Raw genomic sequence first — 27,202 nt, 5'->3', positions numbered from 1 at the left:
AGATTATTAATCGGATCACATGGCCCACAGCAGACTGGAGTTTCTGTTTACATTGTGCTTCACACCCTTTGCTTTTTCCTGGTCCACAGGAAAGGATCACAGTACAACTGTGCAAAAAACCGACTTTCAGAGTCCTCTGACTATGGATTTTCTATTGACGCTTCTATGTATCTGACAAGTTTTAAGGTAAGTCTTTTTTATGACAGTGTTGCTGCCAACAATTAAAAATCTAGCTGATGCTGGATTGTGTTAGAGTGACAATCCAGAAACCAGCATGCTTATGTTAAAAGTGGATTTGTTCCATTGACCTCAATAGGTTTAAGGCAGGTGGAGGTTAGGTATTACTATGGATGTCAGAATGGATATATTATGGTTAATTAGATTTATGTTATCCTGAAGACTAACTATGCTTCTCTGTCTTCTTGGTAAGCAGGTATGTTTTCCTAGATCTCAGAACAAAAATCAGAGTTCTGTATGGAATAGTAAGGTCTGGAATATACTTATTTGGGTTGGTTCTCAGGAGTGGGGCAGCTAGATAATTTTAGACATGGGCTTAATGGTGTTATAGGGTCCCCCTTTAGATGGCAACATGTATTGCTTTGGTTGTGAAGCACAAAACTAACATTTTTCTTCCAATCCCCTCCCATTGCCATTCCAACAGCTTCTAGATTCCTGATACATTAGAACATATCACTCCTGATATGCCCACCACACCACTGAAGATGTGATTTTGAAAGCATTTATTTCCTTCCCCACATTTCTGTAATGCTTATGTAAAATGCTGGTTAGAACTAACACGCCTTCAGTTTCAAAATGGCACATTTCCCACTTTCTATTCTGCATTAACTACCCTTACATAAACACACCCAGTGCGGTGCTTCTAGATCTGTGTTTTAGAATGTCCTACCTAGAGTGAAATTGCCCATCAGATAAATGTGCCTGAAAGAGGAGCTGGCAAAAGTGGCAATGTCTCTTTAAGACAGATCAGGCAAACAGCTGTTAATACATCTGTAAAAATGTCATACTTGTTGTTCAGTCGTTCAGTTGTGTCCTACTCTTTGTGACCCCATGGACCATAGCACGCCAGGCCTTCCTGTCCTGCGCTCTCTCCCAGAGCGTGCTCAAGTCCATATTCATTGCATCGGTGATGCTGTCTAGCCATCTCATCCTCTGTCATCCCCTTCTCCTTTTGCCTTCAATCTTTCCCACCATCAGGGTCTTTTCCAGGGAGTTTTCTCTTCGCATTAGGTGGCCAAAATATTTGAGCTTCAGCTTCAGTATCTGTCCTTCCAATGAACAGTCAGGGTTGATTTCCTTTAGGATGGACTGATTTGACCTCCTTGCAGTCCAGGGGACTCGTAAGAGTCTTCTCCAGCACCACAGTTCGAAAGCACTGATTCTTCGGTGCTCAGCCTTCCTTATAGTCCAGCTCTCACAGCCATACGTTGCTACTGGGAAAACCATAGCTTTGATTAGACAGAACTTTGTCGGCAAGGTGATGTCTCTGCTTCTTACTATGCTGTCTAGGTTTGCCATAGCTTTCCTCCTAAGGAGCAAGCGTCTTTTAATTTCATGGCTACAGTCACCGTCTGTGGTGATCTTGGAGCCCAAGAAAATAAAATCTGTCACTGCTTCCATTTCTTCCCCTTCTATATGCCAGGAAGTGATGGGGCCAGATGCCATGATCTTCATTTTTTTAATGTTGAGTTTCAAACCAGCTTTTGCACTCTCTACTTTCACCCTCAACAAGAGGCTCTTTAGATCCTCTTTGCTTTCTTCCATTAGGGTGGTATCGTCTGCGTATCTGAGGTTGTTGATAATTCTCCCGGCAATCTTAATTCCAACCTGTGATTCATCCAACCCGGTGTTTCTCATGATGTACTCTGCATATAAATTAAATAAGCAGGGTGACAATATACAGCCTTGTCGTACTCCTTTCCCAATTTTGAACCAGTCGGTTGTTCCATGTCCGGTTCTTACTGTTGCTTCTTGACCCTCGTACAGGTTTCTCAGGAGACAGGTAAGGTGGTCTGGTACTCCCATCACTTTAAGAATTTGCCACAGTTTGTTGTGATCCACACAATCAAAGGCTTTAGCGTAGTCAATGAAGCAGAGTTTTTCTGGAATTCTCTTGCTGTCTGCATGATCCAGCGAATGTTGGCGATTTGATCTCTAGTTTCTCTGCCTCTTCGAAACCCCGCTTGTACTTCCGGTAGTTCTCGGTTCACATACTGCTGAAGCCTAGCTTGTAGGATTTTGAGCATAACCTTGCTGGCATGTGAAATGAGCGCAATTGTACAGTAGTTTGAACACTCTTTGTCATTGCCCTTCTTTGGAATTGGAATGTAAACTGACCTTTTCCAGTCTTGTGGCCATTGTTGAGTGTTCCAAATTTGTTGGCATATTGAGTGCAGCACTTTAACAGCATCATCTTTTAGGATCTTAAATAGCTCAGCTGGAATACTGTCATCTCCGCTAGCTTTGTCGTTAGTAATGCTTCCTAAGGCCCACTTGACTTCACTCTCTAGGATGTCCGGCTCAAGTTCAGTGACTGCACTATCATGGCTATCAGGAACATTAAGATCTTTCCGGTATAGTTCTTCTGTGTATTCTTGCCACCTCTTCTTAATCTCATCTGCTTCTGTTAGGTCCCCGCCTTCTTTGTCCTTTATCATGCCCGTCTTTGCACAAAACGTTCCTTTGATATCTCCAATTTTCTTGAAGAGATCTCTAGTCTTTCTCATTCTATTGTTTTCTTCGATTTCTTTGCATTGTTCATTTAAGAAGGCCTTCTTGTCTCTCCTTGCTATTCTCAAAAAAAAAAAGTCATACAGTGGCTTGCAAAGGTTGGGACATTGCAGCAGCCCAGCCTAGCCTGCTAAGCATGGGTTGGGGCAGACAGTGATAAAACTGGCAATAAAAGTAATTACACAATATGGCATTCAACAGGAAATGAAATGTTTCTGGCTGGCCCTACCATTAGGTACAGCGAGGCAGTTGCCTTAGGCAGCAGATCTGGGGTGTTATGAAAGGGCAGCAAAGTGTTATTTATTAATTTGTTATTATTGTATTTTTACTGCCAAGGATGGGGAGAGATGCTTGTGGGATTTTCTGCCTCAGGTACCAAAATAATCTAACTAGCCTTGGGTACTGTGCACCTTGACTTGGGTCGGGGAGGCGGGTGCCGTTTGCTGCTCTGCTTCAGGCAGTGAAATGTCTGGGGCTGGGGCTCATCTCTGGACCTTTCCACATGTTGTGGTTTATTCGAGAGAAATGCACAGCTGTCCCTGAATCACACAGATAGCAAGTTCTTTTGGTGTGTGGGGAATTACTTTTTACCAGCATTCAAAGCAGTAATCCAAATTGCTGAATACTGGGATTCTTGGCACAAGAAGATACGGAATTAATATTGATTGTTTGCTGTGGAGATGGCAGTAGTGCTAGTCTAATGGACAACTATTTATTATTGCAGTTATTTATTTCAGTTTTAGACCACCCAATAACTGAAGTTCTCTGGGCAGTGTACAGATAAATTAAAAACAGAAAATACAAGATAACAATAAAACATTGACAATAAAGCAGCACAAGATAAAAACAATGGAGCAAATAATAAAGCCAAAAGTTTTTTTTTTAAAGCAGCAGGGATAAAACAAGGCAGTGTTCTAAAAACACTAAAAGAGTTCCTAAAATTTTTGGGAAAATAAAACGTTCTACAACTGGTGCTGAAAACTCCATAATGTACGCTCCACAGGAGAGTCTCTGGGAAGGCCATTCCCAGAGAGTCTCTGGGAAGTGGGCGGGGAGGGATGTTTCACCACCAAAAAAGCCCTCTCTCTTATAGTCAGCTGCCTCAGTTCTGATGATGACCTTAGCATTCAGATAGGAAAATATGGGAAGAGGCGTTGCTTCAAGTAACCTGGCCCCAAGCTGTTCAGGGCTTTAGGGTACAATCCTATGTATGTTTAGACCGGAAAAAGTCCTATGGCTCCCAGCATTCCCCAGGGGGATGTTGGGTTGTAGGACATTTTTGCTATCTAAACATGCATAGGATTGTGCCTTTAAAGCCTAAAACTAGCACTTTGAATTGGGCTGTCAAATGCCTTTCACACTGTAAACCTTACGCGCACACATGCATGCGCATGTACACACATGCAGTGAACTTCTCCCACTGTTCATCATCCCCAAAGTCTCCATAAATTTGCATATGATGAAAAATAAGTTTGAAGAAAAAAGCAGTTTGTTTTTAGATGGTGCATGTACAGTCAGGGCCAGAAATATTGGAACAAGGGTAACTGTTTTGGCAGTTATCCAAACTTTGGCACCAACACATTGAAGTTGAAAGGAAACACATCCAGGTGAGAGTGAAGTCAGGACTTTCAGCTGTAATTCAAGGGGTTTGACAAAAGTGGGGCACTAACCATTCAGAAAGTACAGCCAGTGGCATACACACACACCGATCATTGGTGGCTCATAAGTAATGGAACAAACCAAGATCACTTCAGACTTACGGATCGCCTTTAATATCTGGATGAAAATCCTTTGCGTCAATGACTGCCTGAAGTCTGGAACCCATGGACATGACCAAATGCTGAGTGTCCTCTCTCGAGATGCTTTGCCAGGCCTTTCCTGCAGCTGCCTTCAGCTGCTGCTTGTCTGTGGGTATTTCTGCCTTCAGTCTTGTCTTCAGGAAGTGAAAAGCATGCTCTATTGGGTGGAGATCAGGTGACTGACTTGGCCATTGAAGAACATCCCACTTCTTTGCCTTGAGAAACTCTTGGGTAGCCTTTGCTGTATGTTTGGGGTCATTATCCATCTGCAATATGAAGCAGCGTCTTATCAGTTTGGCAGCATTCGGCTGAATCTGAACAGAAAGTATAGTCCTATACACTTCAGAATTCATCCTGCTGCTTTTATCAGCAGTCAGGTCATCAATAAACACCAGTGACCCAGTTCCATTGGCAGCCATACATGCCCATGCCATAACATTGCCTCCACCATGTTTGACAGATGATGTGGTATGCTTTGGATCATGAGCTGTTCCTTTCCTTCTCCATACTTTTCTCTTCCCATCATTCTGGTATAAGTTAATCTTGGTTTCATCAGTCCAAAGAATCTTATTCCAGAACTGGGCAGGCTTTTTTAGGTGTTTTCTGGCAAAGGCTAATCTGGCCTGTCTGTTCTTGAGCGTTACCAGTGGTTTGCACCTTGTTGTGAAGCCTCTGTATTTACATTCATAAAGCCGTTTCTTGACTGTAGATGTTGACAATGACATGCCTACCTCCTCAAGAGCATTCTTGACCTGGCTAGATGTTGTGAAAGGGTTCCTCTTCACCATGAGCAGAATTCTGCGGTCATCCACTTTAGTTGTCTTCCATGGTCTTCCAGGCCTTTTGCTGTTGCTGAGCTTGCCAGTTAATTCCTTCTTTTTCAGGATGATCCAAACTGTTGTGTTGGCCACTCCCACTGTTTTTGCTGTCTCTCTGATGGGTTTATTTTGTTTCCTCAGCCTAATGATGGCCTCTTTCACTCGCATGGACACCTCTTTGGACTTCATGTTGGGAGTTCCAGTGAACAGCTACCAAATGCAAATGTAACACTCAGAACCACCTCCAGGCCTTTTATCTGCTTGATTGGTCATGGGGCACCCAGGAAACGGGCCACACCTGGCTATGCAGGTGCTCGTCAGCCATTCGTTCCATTACTTATGAGCCACCAACGATGGGGGGGGGGGTGTATGCCACCGGCTGTACTTCCTGAATGGTTAGTGCCCCACTTTTGTCAAACCCCTTGAATTACAGCTGAAAGTCCTGACTTCGCTCCCATCTGGGTGTGTTTCCTTTCAAGTTCAATGTGGTGGTGTACAGAGGCCAACTGCCAAAACAGTTATCCTTGTTCCAATATTTCTGGCCCTGACGGTATATGTTGTAGAAAACACCATCTCCCCCCACCCCTAGTAAGAGAGATGCTGCCTTTTTATAGTTATTTTTAAAAGAATTATTACACTTTTTAGAAACATCATGTGCCGACTTATTATTCTGGAATGCCTTAATCAATTTAAAAGGTTTTTAACTGATCAATAGATCCAATTAACAGATTATAGCTGCAATATTATGCAGAGTTACCTGGGAGAAAGCCTTCACTGAACACAAACAACAAAGAGTCTGGTGGCACCTTAAAGATTAAGGGCTTCTTCACACGGAACTTTTATCCTGCTATTGAGACTGCTCACTCGCAGAAGTTTGCGGGCTCTTTCGATGATGTTGTGAATCTCCAGGGCGTCTCCTGTACGAAATGACCTTTATTCCATTTTTAAATAGACCGGAGATAATGAGCTATCAAATTACCCTGCTTGTGTTCAGATTGAGTTTCCTCTGAAAAAGGAAAAGCCGCAAGAAGAGGAGCTAGACCAATGAAACATACAGAAAACTCAGATAAGGGGGAGAAGGTGGGGGAAAGGGGAGAGGGAAAAGGACGCATGTGTAAAGGGAGTCCGTCATGATCCAAGCAGAAAGCCCCATTTTAAATGCAGGATTTTAGGCTGGTGTAGAGATGCTCTAACACATTTATTCTGGCATAAGCTTTTGTGAATTATAGCCCACTTCATCAGATGTAGTCTTTAAGGTGCCAGAAGAACCTTTGTTGTTTTTGTTGCAATAGACCAACAGGGCCACCCACTGAAATCACTGAATACAGTTAAATATAGGATTGGATAGTGCAGGTTGTCATCCTTATAAATACTTAGGTTGCTGATAAGAGGTTTTTTTTAATGCTGTTTTGAATTACCTAGTTACTCATTATTTATTATTTTCCAGGACCCATCAGGAGGAATTAATCTTGTCAACATTACACACAGATACTTTCCCTAATGAATTGTTAGCAGTGTAACAGAGTTAATAATATACTTAAGGACCTGTAATTTTGATTTGATTTGCTATTCCAGAAAATACACATCTCTGTTCCTTCACAGAGTGAAGATTTACATCAAGAAATGCATTTTTAAATTCTCACCTGAGATGATATGGTCAATCATGAAAACAAGACAATGAGATTTACTAAGCGAGATTTTGCTATGATGGTTTTTGGAATGGTGGTTTATATAGCTGATAGCGGAACAGATCTTTGGATAGTAAAGAAATATTTATGTGAGGGACATTATTTGTGGGGTGCCTTAATATTGGCCACAGGACTTTTTTCATCAGTAGTTATCCAGTTTTTCAGTTACACTTGGTTTAAAGAAGATGATGCTGAGAATATGAAGAGGATTATTCTTCTAGTACATTTATTACATGGTGGAATATTTACAAGGTAAGCGCCAAACTTTGAACATAGAACAGAGTATTTATATGTGTACTGATGCACAAAATGATTTTTCCTATGGGTGGGGGTGGTGAGTGGGGATTGGTTGAATAGTCCTATTAGTACAGAGGTGAGGGTAGGAGAACAGGTCTCTGGCTGCTATTGGCTGAGTTGGTAGAAAGGGGCAGGGCAGAAAGAAGGATGGGTAGGAGAAACGGGTCTAGGAAAGGAGAGGGAAATGGTCTGAGAAGGCAACTGGCCAAAGGAAATGCCAGGGCCCAAGAAGGAACGGTTGGATATGGAGTGATCCAAAAGAGTGAGGAGAAGACACTGAAAGGGGAAGGAAAACTAGAAGAGATAATTGGTAGCAATATGAGATGCTTACATCCCAGAGGTCCAGAGGTAAGAAGAGGTGGTTTTCATAATGCGTTGTGGAAATAACCAGCCAAATCTTTTGCTGTATATTTCTATTTCCTTTGATTTTCATACTTAGAAACCTGATGGTTTTTTCCTTATTCCACTGTAATAATCACGCATCTGTCGAAGGCAACCATAACATAGCTTTAAGTCAGTGATGCATTTGATCTTCACCAAGTGAGATTGACTGAAATCCTAACTATATCGAATTTCTCTAACATTAATATAGCCTGAAAATTATCGAAGTTTGGAGAAAGCAAGGTGTGAATTGGAGACATTTGTGAGATTTAATGCTCTATAATGGTAGAGAATTCCATTTATTCACATTCTGCTTTATTTATTTTCTGTACTTCTAAACTGATCAATAACCAAAGTCCTCTGTGTGGTGTACATTTGTATATATAGGGCATTCTGTTATTTAAACTTCTTTTAATAATATTGCATGAATCAGATAGTGCTAGCATGGTGTACGATCTAGGAGCTGCCATTTTAAAAGGTGGGTGATCAGCCATAGCCATCATAGCCAATGATAAGGGATAATGGGAGTTGTAGTCCTGCATTTCTGGAGGACACCAGGTTGGGGAATGCTGGTACAAAGCCTGGCTGGAACCACAGAAAGAGCAGGTCAGAGTGGCTCCAACTTGGAAGTAAAGGAAGGAAGTCACATGGTGGAGAAAAAGCAGGTTACAGTGGATTCGAAACAAAATGACCCTGGAAAAAACAAGGAGGGAGCTCATTGCACAAATGAATGTATTAAAGCATTCAAGACTAAACATTATACATGCTCAAATGTTACGTAGTTTTTAAAATTCTTTTGATCTTTATTTCTATTCAATATATTTTCCATCCATTCCAAATATAAGTCAAACTTTAAAAGGAAACAAAACAAAATGAGTGCATTTAAACTAGTGTTAATACAAGGCCCAAAGAGCAAGTTTATATTTCTATAATGGCTGTCAAGAAGTGGAAACTAAATGCAACCCAACAAGTCCTCCCTAGGTAAACGATCAGTGTTATCTGGCAAATACCTTCCTTTGTGAGAATCCTTGCCAGAAGTCCAAAGGTCATCTCACACCTTATCAAACGTCTCAGCTGTGAACTTGGCAGCCTTTATGTAATGCAGCAGATTTGCCCCAACAACAGATAGCTTGGATGACCACAGGCCTAGATGGATGTGTGTGTGTGTGTGTGTGTGAGAGTAACAGATTGATTTACTCTAATAGACTTTCTGGAAAACACTGTACCACTATACTGATGCCTAGATGTGGGATGTAAGAACCAGATGTTTTATGTTCTTGATTGTTTTTTAAGCTGAACTTGTTGCAGGGTTACTGTCATTCAGAAAGATAAATGTGTGTCAGCACAATACAAGAAAGCCACTCTATATAGACATATTTTTTCTCGTTTTTACATATTAAATTCAAAGCCATTAACGAGGCATCTATGGTTTCTGTCTGTACAGCAGGCATTCTCAAAGAAACAGGAATCAGGTCTTGTATTTTTAGTTTGTTACACCACAGCTACTAAGGCTTCTTTAGGTACTGCAACAAGTAAATTCCATGAAAGAAGAGTCATTCCCCTTTGGAAGGCACCATGTAAGTTCCCTGAAAGGAATGTTTTCCCTTCTTTAGAAGAAAATGGGGCATCTTCATCACATGGGACAGGCAAATCTGTTGCTTTTGCTTTCTCCCACGTTCAAATTTTTAAAATCTTGAGTTCTTTCCATATCATGGGATATGTCAAGGGCTCCTTGGAGGTCTCTCTCTGTCTAAACCAGTAGCCAAGTCCAGACACAGACAAAGGAATTCCTTTCAAAGCTTTATTCTTCTTTTACAACTTAACAACTATACCAATTGCAGCTAGCTCTGAGCAGCACAGTACCTATGTCCTAAGTTGGAACAGTTGGTCCCCGTTTGAAAGGGAATTACTGGCAGACCCCTGAACTTAAGGACTAGGGAGAGTCCCTTCCCTTTTCCCTTGGAGCCTCTGGGCACAGCTGTTTGCGTGCCAACCTGGCACTTCGCCTCCTTTCCGTGCCCTCCATCTGGCGCCGCTCTCTGCGTCTGCGTCGCGCATCCACCAAATCTGCTATCTGTGCTTGGTCACTCCCTGGACTGCTAACTAAACTAGGAATGCTGGTGGGAGGAATCTCCGTCAGCTGTTGGTCCTGGGAAAGAGGAGCGCGCTCCTGTCCCAGGAGCGACTGCTCTTCCTCAGAATCAGAACTACTCTGGGATTCTATGGGCTGAGTGTCCACCCTGACAGGATAGTGAGATAGGGGGCATAGGAATTGCTGGCAAATATGTGATAGTGGGATAGGGGGCATAGGAATTGCTGGCAAATATGTGATAGTGGGATAGGGGCGTAGGAATTGCTGGCAAATACATGATAGTGAGATGGGGTAGTGCTTGCTAATGCGGTTTTAAAGGGAAAGAATTTTTTTTTAAAAAAGTGGAGGAATCAGGAATAGGTAGGGAAAGCAAGTGTCTCCTCAGAAGTAACTCCCATGTGTTCAACGAAGCTTGTTTCCTAAATATTAATGCTGCATTTCTTTACTGTTTGCTTTGTTGTTGTAAGGAAATAGTTAATGCGAAGCTTTGCTCCTTCGCATTATGGGAGCTTCAGGGGAAGGAGAAGGGGGAGGTAGAGCCTGGACATGGGAGGGGGAGAAGCCTCTCTTATTGGTTGAGTGGCCCCTGCCAGTCTGATGACGTTCCCTCCAACACCCCACCTCCCAGCCAGACATATATTCCTGTGAAGTGACTTAGAATAGTGGAGCGCACTCTTTCATGGAGCCCTGTGCGGACCGAAGCCGGTTCCTTGAAGAATCTGCTTAAGCCACCATTCGCTTCTCTTTCCGTTGTTGTGGAGACACCCCCCTCCCCCGTTTAATAACGCTGTTCAACTGTTCTCCAGAAATCTGCTATGGTGAAAGGTCAACAGAGAGGTGTGCAATCATATGAGTCATTGCACAAGGGACCCATATAAGAGTCCATACAAGGTGTTAGAACTGGGCCAGTTTTCCATTGATATCCCAGCAGTATGGTGGTGGTGCAAATAGAGTCCCCAGGAAAGCTAGTGCTTCAGGGCAATGTGGCCAGCAACTGGAGAAAGTGGTAGCAGGGCTTCCAAGTACACTGCATCATCTGTGGTGCAGATAAAAAGGGTGAAAGATTCCAGACTGCTCTCTGCAGGTGGCTGGAGAAGAGGTCAGGAGGTTTTCAGTATCCTCCAGTTTACTGAAGAGGCTGATAAGCAAAAGATCAGAGTTGTTACAAGCAAATTTGAGGCCCACTGTGCTCCAGAACAGAATGTGTCTTATGCAAGAGGCAAATTCTTTACCAGAGGCCATGAAGAAGGGGGAAAGCATTGATCCTAGTCTTACAGATTTGAAGCTACTGGCACAGAAGTGTGAATTTGGAGACTTGTTAGAAGCCCTCATTGAGGATCGTATTGTTTGCGGAGTGAGCTCAGGCAGGCCGAGGGCCCAGTTGCTAAGAGAGCATGATTTCACCTTGACTTGAGCTCTAGACATTTACAGAGCGGAAGCAGCTGCACAATACTTGCAAGGGCTTGGACTTTCAGAGAGGCAAATGCATGCAAAGCCCCAGGAGTATGAAAAGCAACAAAGTTTCTTGCAAATTCATCAGCAAAAGAGAAAGCCTAGAACAAGTGTGGCACGCACCACCCACCTTCCCAGGGATTCCCCAGCATGTGGAGCTATTTGTTTTAACTGCTCAGGAAAACATCACTTTGCAAAACTGTGCAAGCAATTCAGCCCCAGGACAAGGACCTCAATCCTTCATTTGTAGGCTCTGTATTTGCAGGCCAGGCTGCAGAGCAGAAGGCATCTACTGCTCCCTGGTGTGAGGAGGTGATTGTTGCTGGAAAGCCCATTTCTTTCAAACTGGACCTTGTGCAGATGTCAACAGTATTCTGAAGACGTAGCTAGACCATTGCAAAAAAAGGTACAAAAAAACTCCACCAGGTGTCACCCTGATTGCATTTGGTGGTGCATGAATTACACCCAAAGGGACATTTATAGCTCTTTGCAAAAAAGGTACATTTGAGGCAGGTCTTATATTCTATATTACTGCCAAAGAAGATCCACCACTATTAGGCCACACACCATGTGTGGCGCTGAACCTGGCCAGGTGTGTGCATGAAGTCTCACATCAGTTGCCCGCCAATAAAGATTATCTCTTTGCTGCGTACTCTGATTTTTTGAAGGCCTGGGATGCTTTCCAGAGCATGCATCACATTTCTGCGGACCCAGCAGAACCCCTTGTTGTTCATGGGTGTAGAAAGATTCCCCACACCATAGTGGAACAACTGAAGCCTGCCCTGGAACACCCTGAGTCAATAGGGGTCATCTCTAAAGTGACTTAGCCCACAGCATGGGTGAGCAACCTGGCATCATGCAAAAGAAGAATGGGTCACTCAAACTGTGTCTAGATCCCAGGGACCTTAACAAGGCAGTCAAGAGGCAACATTTTTCCATCCCCACAATTGATGATGTCCAGAGAAACCTGGCAGGAAAGAAAATCTTCACCATCCTAGATGAAAAAGATGTTTACTGGCAGGTAGCGCTGGACAGTGAGTCACCTGAACTATGCACATTCAACACCCAACAGAGGCAATATCATTTCAACAGACACCCTTTTGGCATCAAATCTCCTAGTGAGGTCTTCCAGCAGAAGAACTACGAGTGTTTTGGAGACATCCCAGGCATCCACATCATAGCAGATCATTGCTGCTGCAGGTAAGGCAGAGCATGACACCTTTCTGATGCAAGTTCTAGAAAAAGCCTGCTCCACAGGTGTCAAGTTCAATAAAGACAAGATGCAATATCTGGTTGATCATGTCAGATATATGGGTCACATCTACTCAAGCGAGGGAGTGATCTCAGATGACAGCAAATACAATGCCTTCATCCAATGAGAAGAAAGGTCTGCAAAGGCTCTTAGGGACATTAAGTATTTGGCTCAATTCATTCCTAAGGAATCCAGCCTGACAGCGCTGGTTAGGACTCTGCTGCACAAAGATATTGTGTGGCAATGGGGTGTGGAACAGCCGACAGTTTTAAACAAGCTCAAGTAAGCCATTATTTCACCTTTGGTGCTATGCTATTATGAACCCAGTCAACAGTTGGAAATTCAGGCTGACGCTCTCAAGTTGGCCTAGGAGCATGTCTACTACAGCACCTTCAGGACAAGACTGCTGGATCTGTAATAGCCAAGATGAAGCCTGCTTTTCATGCCATGGCATACGCAAGGAGATAGTGTCCAATCAGGTACCCTTAGAATCACAGAATCATAGGGTTGGAAGGGGCCTACAAGACCATTGAGTCCAGCCCCCTGCTCAATGCAGGAAGCCTGATTCCCAGGCAGTCTCCCATCCAAGTACTAACCAGGGCTGACCCTGCTTAGCTTTCAAGATCAGATGAGATCGGGTACATCCAGCCCACTTTGCAAGTGACTGGGGTATTTTGTTGATCTGCTCCATCCCTGGTTATCCACAAGCCAATGGACAAGCAAAGTGTACTGTCCAAACTGTCAGGGGGGATCTCTACACCTCAAGTTTATTGCGCATTCATGGTTGCTCACTCACTGAATTGTGCGGGTCCATTACATGACGTTGTCATTGTCCAGTCATTATTCCACTATTTCCTCCAACCTATCCCGTGTTTTCCTCAAACGGAAAAAATGGGGTATTTTTTCCAGCCCACGGAACAGGAGTGCCATGACCGGCACAACAACTTCTCCCATAGTGGAAGAAACAGCTCTGCCTGCCTGCTGTGGGCATTTGTTTTTGGTTGCTGGGGGCGCGGTCAGGATGAGGAAGGCATTGAAGATGGGAGCAGGGCGTGCAGGAGCAGATTTGACAGGCACGAGGGCAAGAATCGCCTGCCGACTGCGTCTCCTGCCTCCTTCCTGCCGATTGCATCTCCTGCCTCAATTGGAGGGAGAAGAGGGAAAAATGCCTCATCTGATCCCCCACCCCACCAAGCTCAGAAGCAACGTCCTCTGTTGTTTCAGAGCACCCTATTAAGTTCAATGGGGCTTACTCGAGGGTTGCAGACTTACAGGGTGATCTTATGTCTACTCAGAAATAAGTCCCAGTGAGTTCAATGTGGCTTGCTCCCAAGTGCCCAGGATTGGGGCTTTGAGAAGGAAGGTGCTCCCTCGGTTCAAACCACGTGGCTGCCGTGTAAAGAAGCCCTTCCTAATCCTGCAAAGAAACTGAAAGCGGGGGGGGGGGGAGCGTGTGTAAAGGCAGTCAGTTGTGATCCTGCATTTAAAATGGAAGCAGAAAGCCCCGTTTTAAATGCAGGATTTTAGGGTGGTGTAGAAATGCCCAGGCTCCTGTTCAAAAAATCTGCATTGGAAGATTCTGATCCCTAATTAGCCTTACTGCATCTAAGGAACACACCAGTCACTGGGTCACAATTTGCAGTGGTGCAAGTGTTGATGGGTCGGTTACAGCATCAGCTCTCATACTGTGAATCCCCAGTCGTGCCCATGAGCAGCTAAAGACTTGTCAAACATGCCAGAAAAGGTACTGTGACATTCATGCATCACCTCTTCCATTATTGTCAGAAGGGGAGAGGGTCAGAATGCAGGCAGGTGGTGAATGGATTCCTCCAGCAGTGGTATGCAAAAGATCTGAGCCTTGTTCCTATGATGTAAGGGCTAATGGAGGAAACACTTACTGGAGGAACTGCAGCACCTAAGGAAATCCCGTGCTTCAGCCGTGCCACAGGCTGATTACAACTCATGGGTCTTCAGGAGAATGCCACCCTGAACCTCCAGATCAACAATCATGTCAGAGGGTAGGACCCCTGCCAGAGCCTGAAGAGGTACTGCAGCAAAAGACCACACAGACTCAAAGTGTTGGACTGTGAAAATGTCAGCAGAGTACCATGATTTCCTAATGAGGTAGCGATAAAGACCTAATCCCATTGGAGAGTCAAGTGCTTGTAACCTCTGACTCCACAACCATCAGAGAATCCATGCTGCCTTATTTGAGAGAAATGCTTTAGCTGAGAAAGCGGGAGGTGGTGTATGGTCTGTGAAGGGTTAAAAGGAGATTGGCTGTAGCCACTCCGCCTCCAATAATTCAGTGCAGGGGACTTAGGTTCTGTGTTCTTCTTCTCCCCTGAGTCAGTCCTGTGTTTGTGAGTCTCAGTGCCAGTTGTATTTATTATCTGTTTAATGAAGCTGTTCAACTGTTCTCCAGAAGTCTGCTGTGATGAATGGTCAACGGAGAGGTGTGCAGTCACATGAGTAGTTGTATGAGGAACCCATGCAAGAATGCAACACCCTTGGTCAGCTCCTATGCTTAAAAGTTAAATGGAACCCCAGCTCCCCTCCCTAATGAGAAATTCTTCGAACTTGTCCCCATCCCTTTAAAAGAGGCAGACAAAAAAAATGGGAGGGAAGAATTTCACTAAAGTAGGTGGTAGGGTTGAGCACGGCACTAGCCCAAATGGCAAGGGATTGCAAGGTATCTGGCCATTGTTCAAGAGCATGGCAGAATGCTAAGAAACTGGCACTGTCCCTAACTGGAGATTATGGGGGTGGGGTTGGGTTTAGATGCTAATCTCTTGTCTCTCACTGGTCATCAGGCAGCCATCCAGCAAGTACAGAGCAGGGTTGCTGCCCACCCTGCAGTGCTCTGTAGAGGCCTATAGCAGAGTGGCTATGTGCCCTCTTTTATGAGGACAGGCCTCTGTTTGAAGGCATCCTCTGTTTGAAAGGCCTGACCTGTTCCATTCTATTTTAAAGATAACCATAAGAACAGTTGCCCATCAGTACTTAGCACTCAGGCAGCAGACCGAACAGGCAGGCACACAGACCACCTGGCCACAGCCTTCCGCACTATAGTAAGCTGCAGCATATTTCTGTTAAAATTATAATTTGTTGTTCAGTCGTTCAGTCGTGTCCGACTCTTCATGACCCCATGGACCATAGCACGCCAGGCCTTCCTGTCCTGCGCTCTCTCCCGGAGCGTGCTCAAGTTCATATTCATTGCATCCGTGATGCTATCTAGCCATCTCATCCTCTGCCGTCCCCTTCTCCTTTGGCCTTCAGTCTTTCCCAGCATCAGGGTCTTTTCCAGGGAGTTTTCTCTTCGCATTAGGTGGCCAAAATATTGGAGCTTCAGCTTCATTATCTGTCCTTCCAATGAGCACTCAGGGTTGATTTCCTTTAGGATGGACTGATTTGACCGCCTTGCAATCCAGGGGACTCGTAAGAGTCTTCTCCAGCACCACAGTTCGAAAGCATCAATTCTTCGGCGCTCAGCCTTCCTTATAGTCCAGCTCTCACAGCCATACATTACTACTGGGAAAACCATAGCTTCGATTAGACGGACCTTTGTCGGCAAGGTGACGTCTCTGCTTCTTACTATGCTGTCTAGGTTGGCCATAGCTTTCCTCCCAAGGAGCAAGCGTCTTTTAATTTCATGGCTACAGTCACCGTCTGCGGTGATCTTGGAGCCCAAGAAAGTAAAATCTGTCACTGCTTCCATTTCTTCCCCTTCTATATGCCAGGAAGTGATGGGGCCAGATGCCATGATCTTCGTTTTTTTAATGTTGAGTTTCAAACCAGCTTTTGCACTCTCCTCTTTCACCCTCAACAAGAGGCTCTTGAGATCCTCTTCGTTTTCTGCCATTAGGGTGGTATCGTCTGCATATCGGAGGTTGTTGATAATTCTCCCGGCAATCTTAATTCCGACCTCTGATTCATCCAACCCGGCATTTCTCATGATGTACTCTGCATATAAGTTAAATAAGCAGGGTGACAATATGCAGCCTTGTCGTACTCCTTTCCCAATTTTGAACCAATCGGTTGTTCCATGTCTGGTTCTTACTGTTGCTTCTTGACCCTCGTACAGGTTTCTCAGGAGACAGGTAAGGTGGTCTGGTACTCCCATCACTTTAAGAATTTGCCACAGTTTGTTGTGATCCACACAATCAAAGGCTTTAGCGTAGTCAATGAAGCAGAAATAGACGTTTTTCTGGAATTCTCCTGCTTTCTCCATGATGCAGCGAATGTTGGCGATTTGATCTCTAGTTCCTCTGCCTCTTCGAAACCCAGCTTGTACTTCCGGTAGTTCTCGGTTCGCATACTGCTGAAGCCTAGCTTGTAGGATTTTGAGCATCACCTTGCTGGCATGTGAAATGAGCGCAATTGTGCGGTAGTTTGACCACTCTTTGGCGTTGCCCTTCTTTGGAATTGGAATGTAAACTGACCTTTTCCAGTCTTGTGGCCACTGTTGAGTGTTCCAGATTTGTTGGCATATTGAATGCAGCACTTTAACAGCATCATCTTTTAGGATTTTAAATAGCTCGGCTGGAATACTGTCATCTCCGCTAGCTTTGTTGTTACTAATGCTTCCTAAGGCCCACTTGACTTCACTCTCGAGGATGTCCGGCTCAAGTTCAGTGACCGCACTATCATGGCTATCAGGGACATTCAGATCTTTCCTGTATAGTTCTTCTGTGTATTCTTGCCACCTCTTCTTAATGTCATCTGCTTCTGTTAGGTCCCTGCCTTCTTTGTCCTTTATCATGCCCGTCTTTGCACGAAACGTTCCCTTGAGATCTCCAATTTTCTTGAAGAGATCTCTAGTCTTTCCCATTCTGTTGTTTTCCTCGATTTCTTTGCATTGTTCATTTAAGAAGGCCTTCTTGTCTCCCCTTGCTATTCTCTGGAACTCTGCATTCAGTTGGGTATATCTTCCCCTTTCTCCCTTGCTTTTCGCTTCCCTTCTTTCGTGAGCTACTTGTAAAGCCTCATCAGACAGCCACTTTGCTTTCTTGCATTTCTTTTTCTTTGGGATGGATTTCGTTGCTGCCTCCCGAACAATGTTACGGACCTCCGTCCATAGTTCCTCAGGCACTCTGTCTATCAGGTCTAATCCCTGAAATCTATTCCTCACCTCCACTGTATATTCATCAGGGATATGATTTAGGTCATACCTGAACGGTTTAGTGGTTTTCCCGACGTTCTTCAATTTAAGCCGAAATTTTGCAAGAAGCAGCTCATGATCTGAGCCACAGTCAGCTCCAGGTCTTGTTTTTACTGACTGTATGGAGCTTCTCCATCTTTGGCTGCAAAGGACATAATCAATCTGATTTCGATATTGACCATCTGGTGACGTCCATGTGTAGAGTCGCCTCTTGTGCTGTTGGAAAAGAGTGTTTGCTATGATCAGCGTGTTCTCTTGGCAAAACTCTATTAGCTTTTGTCCTGCTTCATTTTGTACACCAAGGCCATGCCTGCCTGTTATCCCGGTGATTTCTTGACTTCCTACTTTAGCATTCCAATCCCCTATGATGAAGAGGACATCTTTTTTTGGTGTTAGTTCTAGAAGGTGTTGTAGGTCTTCATAGAACCGATCAACCTCAGCTTCTTCGGCCTCAGTGGTTGGGGCATAGACTTGAATTACTGTGATGTTGAATGGTTTGCCTTGGATTCGTACTGAGATCATTCTATCATTTTTAAGATTGTACCCCAGTACTGCTTTTCCCACCCTTTTGTTGACTATGAGTGCTACTCCATTTCTTCTAAGGGATTCTTGCCCACAATAGTAGATATGATGGTCACCTGAATTAAATTCGCCCATGCCTGTCCATTTTAGTTCGCTGATTCCCAAGATGTCGATGTTCAATCTTGCCATCTCAAGTTTGACCACCACCAGCTTACCTTGATTCATTGATCTGACATTCCAGGTTCCTAAACAATATTGTTCTTTACAGCATCGGATTTTCTTTTCACCACCAGACACATCCACAGCTGAGTGTCCTTTCGGGTTTGGCCCAGCCGCTTCACTCTTTCTGGCGCTACTTGGAAATACCCTCTGCTCTTCCCCAGTAGCATATTGGACACCTTCCGACCTGAGGGGCTCATCTTCCGGCGTCATCTCTTTTAGCCTTGTGATACGTTCCATGGGGTTTTCTTGGCAAGAATACTGGAGTGGGTTGCCATTTCCTTCTCCAGTGGACCACATTTTGTCAGAACTCTCTGCCATGACCTGTCCGTCTTGGGTGGCCCTGCACGGCATAGCTTATGGCTTCACTGAGTTACGCAAGCCCCTTCGCCACAACAAGGCAGTGATCCATGAACGGGAAAATTATAATAGTTCTTTCTAAATTTGCATCTATATATAAAAATGGTATATGCAAATGGTAGGCACATTGCTCCTCTTTGTTGGTGATGCATTTCCTCTTCTTTGGTGATGCATTAATGGCCACCCTATGCACTGTGGGGCTGTCACCATTTTGCTCTTGAAGGAACTCCTGTGCCTTTGCAGAGCGCAGAGCAGACAGGATGTCACAGAGCAGCCGTACCCAGCATGGAGATGCAGTGAGAGGAGCCGTTGTACCTCTGTTATGCAGCTCTCAGTCAAAGGTGCAAGAACAACAAGGCGGGCAATTCCATTCTTCTGGGATGCCATCAGAACTTAGTTTGCCACTCATGCCACTATTTCCTGATCTTGGGCGGAAATGGCCCAGCTTATTCCAAACCAATCTGTCATCGGTGGATGGACACCATTGGATACAACCCAATGAACCATTCAGGCATAGTGTGTATAGAACTTCTACTCTTGTGCCTAACGATCACTACAATGATCAGATTAATGAGGACATCCTGATATTCCCCAAATCTACTGTTGAGTATTCCCACATTGGTGCTTTAAGTGGAAAAAGTTATTGTTAGGGAGCAATCCTATACGTATCTACTCAGAAGTAAGTCTCATTAAGTTCACTGTTGAACAGTGGAGGCTGGTGGCTTTGATGTCAGTGGGGTGGTGAATCCGCTCCAGGTTTCAGGTAGAACCAGTCAGAACTCTAAAGGAGCTCTCCAAAGGGCTTTGCCCCACTGACATCAGAGCCACCAGCCTCCACTGGTGGGGCTAGTTCCCAGGTAAGGATGTATAATATACAGGGTGGCCCAAAAGTAGGTATACAGTTGTCTAGACTGTTGATGGGAGCGGGAGAGAATGTGTGAGTAGAAAATGTGTGGGTGGAGTCAGAAGGACAGTTGGGAAGAGGGAGTGACAGGGAGTGACAGTTAAATCAGTTAATGGAATACATTTCGAGCACTTACGAGATTAAACAGTGTTAAACAAATGTAAATGTAATAAACAATGTAATAAAATGCAAATAAAGTATACTGTATACCTACTTTGGGGCCACTCTGTATATCCATGTATAATAGACATCCTTACCTGGGAACAATCCCTACTGAACTCAGTGGGATTGCTGTGTACAGGACTTCATGGTCAGTGTTGCACTAAAACATCACGAAGTGAACCAGAGGCATGGAAGCCACCATCACTGCTCCATGGAAATATATTTATTTCCTCCAGAGTAATGGCAGGAGGCACCCACAGGGCACGCTGGTCTGGAGCTCACCACAAAACTGCCATCGTGTGACCCTCAAGACATCATTCAGAGATTCTCACAAGGAGGGAATGTGTATTTCTTGGGATGTGTCCTTGTAAGCAGAGCCTTTGCAAACAACAAATTGAAGAGGAGTGAGAGAGAGCCCTGTCATTTTGAGAAACAGCAGAATATTGAAGTTTATAAAGAATGCTTTAAGAGGAGCTTTCCCACCCACATGTCTGTTTGCAATTGCTTCTTTGTGAAACAGTTCAGATGTGCAGAGTGAACAAATTCATGTTTGCATACGTTCAAAATATGACTCATGCGCAAACATAGGACACCTCCATTTTGAAGACAAAGGTTTAAGCCATCAACTTGGGTACTGGGTTAATATAATTATGCTGAAACCAATAGAGTTTCTCCAGTTTACAGGTTTGGCAAAAGCTGTGCATCTTCCCTACCAGTTCCAGCTCCTAGCCAGGGGATGTACATTATGATTTGACAGCGGAAACAAAACCTGTGAACATCTCTAAACCAGCATAAAATCCCTCATTTAAAATGGCCTCCGTTTTAAATGCAGGATCATGACAGAATGTCTTTACATGCTCTTCCTTCCCCTCCCTTTCTCCCTTCCTTTTCCCTTTTATCTGAGTCTTCCATATGTTTCATTATACAGCCACTAGATGGTGCAGTGGTCTAGCTCCTCTTGTTGTAAGTTAGTTTTCCTCTTTTCACAGAGGGAACTCAAGCGGAACTCAAACGTTGTAATTTGATAGCTCATTATCTCTGATATTTTAAAAAAATGGAATAAAGATCATTTAATTACTGAGATGCCCTGAAGGTTAATGACATCATCTAAAGGACCCGCAAACTTCCGTGAGTGAGCAATCTCAATAGGGGATAAAAGCTCTATGTGAAGAAGCCCTATGTCTCTCAGAAAAAAAAACATGTTTTGAGTGGCAAAAGTTCTTTATATAGCAACGAATTAATCCATTATGAAGTATTTAGAGTATTATTTTTTGGGTTTTATTTTATAGGACATTACTTCATAGCCTTAAGGACATAGTGACATAGGAAGCTGCCTTATACTGAGTCAGACCCTGGGTCCATCCCAGTATTGTGGACACTGTCTGGCAGCAGCTCTCCAGGGTTTCAGGCAGGATTCTTTCCTAGCCCTACCTGGAGAAGCCCGAGACGGAACCAGGGACCTTCTGCATGCCAAGCAGGTGCTCCACCACTGAGCTATGGCCCCTCTAAAAAAAGGACACCTTGTTTAGAGTGGGGCTGGGGGAGTAGATGGGGCTATAAAGCTATAGAAAACAGGAGCATGTATTCTATGAACCTCAAGACATTAAGTGTACCTCTGCTATTTTCAGCAGAATGGGAAGATGGGTCTCAAACTTTGGCTCCAGAGTCTGAATGTAGATATAATGTGACTATGGTTATGGTTAACAAAGTGGTGTATCATAAACCTCATCTGCTCCATCAGGAAGTTTTAAGTGAATTGGCAGTTCCAAAATGGGAACTCCATTTAGGCCCAAATTGGGAAACAATATATCATGATCTTGCAAAATTGACACAAAACAATTCCAAGGATATTAGTCTCTCCACTGCCACAACCTAACCATGAAATGATAATCATTGCAGGAAATTCATGTGCCCTAAGAATTATAATGAGAATTTTATAGTGCAATCCTATCCATGTCTACTTAGAAGTAAGTCCTATTGAGTTATGGTTGTTGTTGTTCAGTCGTTCAGTCGTGTCCGACTCTTCGTGACCCCATGGACCATAGCACGCCAGGCCTTCCTGTCCTGCGCACTCTCCCGGAGTGTGCTCAGGTTCATATTCATTGCATCGGTGATGCTATCTAGCCATCTCATCCTCTGCCGTCCCCTTCTCCTTTTGCTTTCAGTCTTTCCCAGCATCAGGGTCTTTTCCAGAGAGTTTTCTCTTCGCATTAGGTGGCCAAAATATTTGAGCTTCAGCTTCAGTATCTGTCCTTCCAATGAGCACTCAGGGTTGATTTCCTTTAGGATTGACTGATTTGACCTCCTTGCAGTCCAGGGGACTCGTAAGAGTCTTCTCCAGCACCACAGTTCAAAAGCATCAATTCTTTGGTGCTCAGCCTTCCTTATAGTCCAGCTCTCACAGCCATACATTACTCCTGGGATGAGTTATGGTAGCATAAGGCAGAAAGAGGCAGATTTCAGGCTTGCAGGACCTACTTTATTATTATTATTATTTTTACTAGAACTATACTCTGCATTCTACATTAAATGCATGGATAGGGGAGGTTTGAACCTTCTCACCCAACCACTCCCCACCCCAAATTGTCCCCACCCCATTGTGGGGATTAAAAAGTGTGTGGGGGGGACTCAATTGAACCAATTGCATTCCCCCACTTCTTTAGTCCCTGCTCTGTGTGTGTGTGTGTGTGTGTGTGTGTGTGTAATTTTGAGAAAAAAGTGGTTGGGTTAGAAGGTTTAAACCTGGTGGTCCAAATCCAAGTCAGGTCTCAGCTTGCTTACATTAAGGTAAACTAAATGGTGAGGATCAGCTGCACCTATGTATTTAATGCAGGGTGTAGTTTAGCCTGTTGTTAAACAGAAATCTTTGCCAATTTGCTTCAGATCACCCAGAGGTCTACCAGTAGGTCTGGATCCATCTTCTGCTCATTCCTAGTCTAAGGAATTAAGGCATATTTTCAAAAGCAGACATTCATCTCCCAAGTGCTCTGTGCCCCAGGGGGCTCCATTGCTGGATTTAACAGATGGAGCTTCACATATGCACGGATCATTTCCATCTGCCACTGCCAACAGCTGCAGGGCCTCCCCTATGCAGAAGGGGTCACATCACTGGATTGCGGCCGTACTGTATACAAAAAGGAAAGCGGATACAAATGTGCTGCTACCAGCTGGATTATAAAAGCAGACACTGAACCTAAGACCTTATGATATGTGTGTATTTTTAACTGAATCATATAGTTGGAAGACACCTTATAGGTCATCTAGTCCACCCCCCCCCTCAGTGAAGGATCTGCAACTTACAGCATCCCTGAAAGATGGCTGTCAAGCCTCTGCTTAAGCACCTCCAGCAAAGGAGAGCCCATCACCACCTGAGGGTGTCTCTTTTACATCATTATTATTTTAATATTATTGTATGCCACCTTGAATTTTCTTAAAAATGGAAAGGCAGGTTATAATTTCAAAATCAAGGTTTGATTATATGGAGAGGGGACAGTTTGAAAATCTATGTCAGAGGTCGGCAACACAGTGCCTGCCAGGACCCCTGAATGCATCTGCTGACCTCACCACTAGACCCCTTGTTTGTCTGCTCACTGCCACTTCCCCTCACATCTGCAGCGAAGAAGCAGGAAGTCGACTTCCTGATTCCTCACTGCTGAGTTGACTCGTGAGTGGTGGTGGTGGCAGGAGAACTGGCGGTGGGTTGGCAATGGGCAAAGTTGCAGCAGTAGCGGGTGGGTGGTGGGTGAAGTGGCAGCAGTGGCAGGGAGGCAGGAGGATGAAAGGAGGAGGAAGGGTGTCAAGAAAAGTGGAAATCCCAGAAGGGGAGAGTGTCAAGAAAATGTGCCTGCGGGCCTGAAAAAATTGTCACATGTGCCCGTGGGCCTGAAAAGGTTTCCTACCCCTGCTCTACATGAAATTCTGTGTGCTGCCAACTCCTCAACTGATCAATCCCAAAATTATCTTATAAAAGTTATCTTGGTACAGAAAAGGAAATTGCCATCTGTGGAGAAAGGCTTCACTTGCGTATCATGGTCTCCAAGATCTGACATAGCAAAATGCTGTTTTATATTAAGTTGAAAAAAGGATTCTGAATAAAGACAGTTGGCAAATCAAATGAGAGAGACAGTACCATCTCCAAGGGCTCTGCCTGCATTTCATTTAGATGCCTCTTAAGTGTATATATTTCTAGACTGAGCATCTCTCACTCCCATTATGAGTGGCTTTGGCTGTTGAGGCAAGTGATGACAAGTAGGCTTGCACATGACATCTGTTTCCTCATCCACTTAAATGAGCAATCTACCAACAGCAAATGGAATTGAATGGAGAAAAGCAAGAGGTAGTGCTACCATTTGAATGGAGATCGGAGCATCTCTGGCTTGACAGCTGTGGATTTTTGCTCAACATGCAGCTGTGATGAAAAAGGATTTGCTGGGGTATGGAAAGTGTGGAGTGAGTAGTAACAGAGAAATAACTTCACTGAATGAATGATGACGCCATTCAGTAGGCCGGCATGTCTCATCTAGCATTGTCATTTTTATTTCGCAAAGGAGACTGAGAAATGTGAATTTGCTGAGCCATGAGATTTATAATGGATTAAGTTATGGAAAAAACTCCCATTTGAAGAGAGTGTGTGTGTATATATATATATGAGAAACATAGGAACCCAAAGGGTAGCTAGCAAGTGAAGCTGAGAGGGAGATAACATTATCTCCCCCCTGCCCCCCACTCACGTATTCCTCTAATTTCAGAAGGATAAGTGGAAACTTCCCAGATGGGTCTTTCATCCAGGTCTGCATAGCTTTACAGATGAGATTATATTGGGTAACTTTGGACCATTCTTGAGGCAATAAAAATGTAATGAAAACACCATCTAAGGGCCAAACTATATGTCACATGGCAGACAAGGCATGTAACAATCCCACCCTCCCTGGCCAGGTTTTTACAGAAGCTGAAAAGGAGCCACAGGTGGCTTTATGGCTGGGCAGAGAAATGGCTGAGGGAGGTACGCTCATATCTTTCGCCCTGCAGGTTGAAAAAAAGCTGGGCTGGCAAGGGGAAGGGTTGAGCAGAAAAATGGTGGGATGGGAAAGAGCTAGGCAGCTCTTTCCCCTGCCCAGATTCACAGCCTGCCATGGCTGCTTTTCATTTAAAAGCAAACAAACCTGGAAGATTGTTACCTGCATCTGTTATGTAATAGATTGGCCCTATAAAATAAATCTAAAATAAATTTATTTATTTTATTTATTAAAATAAATCTAAATCTAAAATAGATTTAGATTGGCCCTAAATGTAAACAAAATGTGTGGTTGTGTCTCTGTGTTGTAGGTATTGGTTTGTACTGAAATCTGGCTACCAGGCTGCATTTCAACCAAACAGCTCAGGAGGTATATTGATTGATGGCTCCACCAGGATCATTCATAAAAGATCCATTGATGCAATGGCTGATATAAGTATGCTTCGGCTATTTAAGGCCTTCCTGGAAAGCACACCCCAGCTTATTCTTCAGATCTACATCCTGATGACATCTGATGATTGTACCTTCAGTCAATGTAAGTCTGTTTCATAGTCATACAAACATAAGAAGAGCCATGTTGGATCAGAACAAGGTCTATCTAGACCAGCATTCTGTTCCCATGGTGCCCAACCAGATGCCTATGGGAAGCCCAGAAGCAGGACATGTGTGCAATAGCCCTCTCCTATTCATGGTCCTCAGCAACTAGTATTGAGCAGCATATTGCTTTAGATACTATCAGTAATGTATAGGTGTCATGACTAGCAACCATTGATAGCTTTCTCCTCCATGATTTACCCTTTAAAGCTATCCAGGTTGATGGCCATCACTACATCCTGTGGAATGCATAATTTATTTAATAAATATGTTAAAATAATGATACATTAAAAAGCTCAGGGAAATAAAAAAACTGGTATTTGCCTGGCACCAAAGTGTTAGTAATATGGGTGCCAGCAGAACTTTTCTGGGGAGGGAATTCCATAAACGGGGAGCCACAACCAAGAAGGCCCTTTCCTTGGTTGCCACCCACAATACCTCTGATGGGGCACCTGGAAGAGAATCTCTGAAAATGGTCTCAGTATAAGGGCTAGTTGATACAGGAGGAAGATTCCATCATGTATCTGGACCTCAAGCTATATAGGTCCTTAAACACTTTTAATTGTGCTTGGAAATGGACTTGTACCCAGTGAACTTCTTTGACAGGGCAATCCTACCTGAAGATCTGAAGAACGTCAATATTGGAGCCTCCAACATATCCAAAGACCTGCCAGGCTCAGGCCAGCCGGGTGGAAGTGAGGGAGGAGTAGCATTCTCCTCCCTCCCTTTTTGTTCTGGGAGAGGGGGGTTAGAATCATAGAATCATAGAATAGTAGGGTTGGAAGGGGCCTATAAGACCACCGAGTCCAACCCCCTGCTCACTGTAGGAATCCAAGTCAGAGCATCCCTGACAGATGGCTGTCCAGCCTTGTCTTGAATGCCTCCAATGTGGGAGAGCCCACCACTTCCCTAGGTAATTGGTTCCATTGTCATATTGCTCTAACAGTCAGGACATTTTTCCTGATGTTCAGCCGGAATCTGACTTCCTGTAACTTGAGCCCACTATTCTGTGTCCTGCATTCTGGGATGATCTAGAAGAGATCCTGGCCTTCCTCTCTGTGACAATATTTCAAGTATTTGAAGAGCACTATCATATCTCCCCTCAGTCTTCTCTTCTCAAGGCTAAACATGCCCAGTTCTTTCAGTCTCTCTTCATAGAGCTTTGTTTCCAGTCCCGTGATCATCTTTGTTGCTCTTCTCTGAACCCTCTCCAGCTTGTCTGCATCCTTCTTAAAGTGTGGTGCCCAGAACTGGACAAAGTACTCCAGGTGAGGCCTAACCAGTGCTAAGTAGAGGGGAACTAGTACTTCCCGGGATTTGGAAGCTATGCTTCTATGAATGCAACCCAAAATAGCATTTGCCTTTTTTGCAGCCACATCACATTGTTGACAGATTTCTCTCCCATTGTAAACTCCAGGGCTGGCATAAATTTCCCCCCATGTTGGGGGCATGTTTGGGACTGGCAGGCATTGGATCCTGCAGATCCAAACCTCTCCCAATCCATCCACACCAAGCCCCCAATCTGCCCCCCTTTTACCTCTCTGATGTCAGAGCTCTAATGTCAAGATGCAAAAGTTTCCATGAGGGCTGGGAAAAGGTTTCCAAGGTTGTGTCTCCACCTCTGAGGGCAGAATTCTCCATCCCTGGAGGAGGAGATCAAGACAATTCTATGGTCCATGGGTTGCTTTCCCAGGGGCCATATGATTGCAGCCAAAGCACTGTAGTACTATGTTCCAAAC

At 44.2% G+C, this 27,202-nt stretch overlaps 1 protein-coding gene across 4 annotated transcripts in view; it reads left to right on the top strand.

The window, feature by feature from the left end:
* The first annotated feature begins 70 nt into the window (after positions 1–70).
* The window catches only part of XKR9 (XK related 9), a 33,176-nt gene continuing 6,044 nt past the window's right edge, over positions 71–27,202 (top strand). Inside the window, exons 1-3 of one of the 4 annotated variants that reach the window (XM_084849325.1) lie at positions 71–186; positions 6,968–7,305; positions 25,181–25,404. In XM_084849325.1, coding sequence (XP_084705451.1) covers positions 7,019–7,305; positions 25,181–25,404 — 511 coding nt within the window. In that variant the 5' untranslated portion in view covers positions 71–186; positions 6,968–7,018. Of the gene's footprint in view, positions 187–6,812; positions 7,306–11,711; positions 12,476–25,180; positions 25,405–26,677; positions 26,732–27,202 lie in introns of those variants that run through there. The other 3 variants (XM_084849326.1, XM_084849327.1, XM_084849324.1) reach the window with 3 other exon arrangements.

This window comes from Heloderma suspectum, chromosome 4, assembly GCF_057233095.1.
Source record: "Heloderma suspectum isolate Gila_16-S chromosome 4, 16-S_ref, whole genome shotgun sequence".
Taxonomy (NCBI): domain Eukaryota; kingdom Metazoa; phylum Chordata; class Lepidosauria; order Squamata; family Helodermatidae; genus Heloderma; species Heloderma suspectum.
The sequence above is the reverse complement of the archived record's forward strand: the minus strand, read 5'-3'. Positions and strand labels throughout refer to the sequence as shown.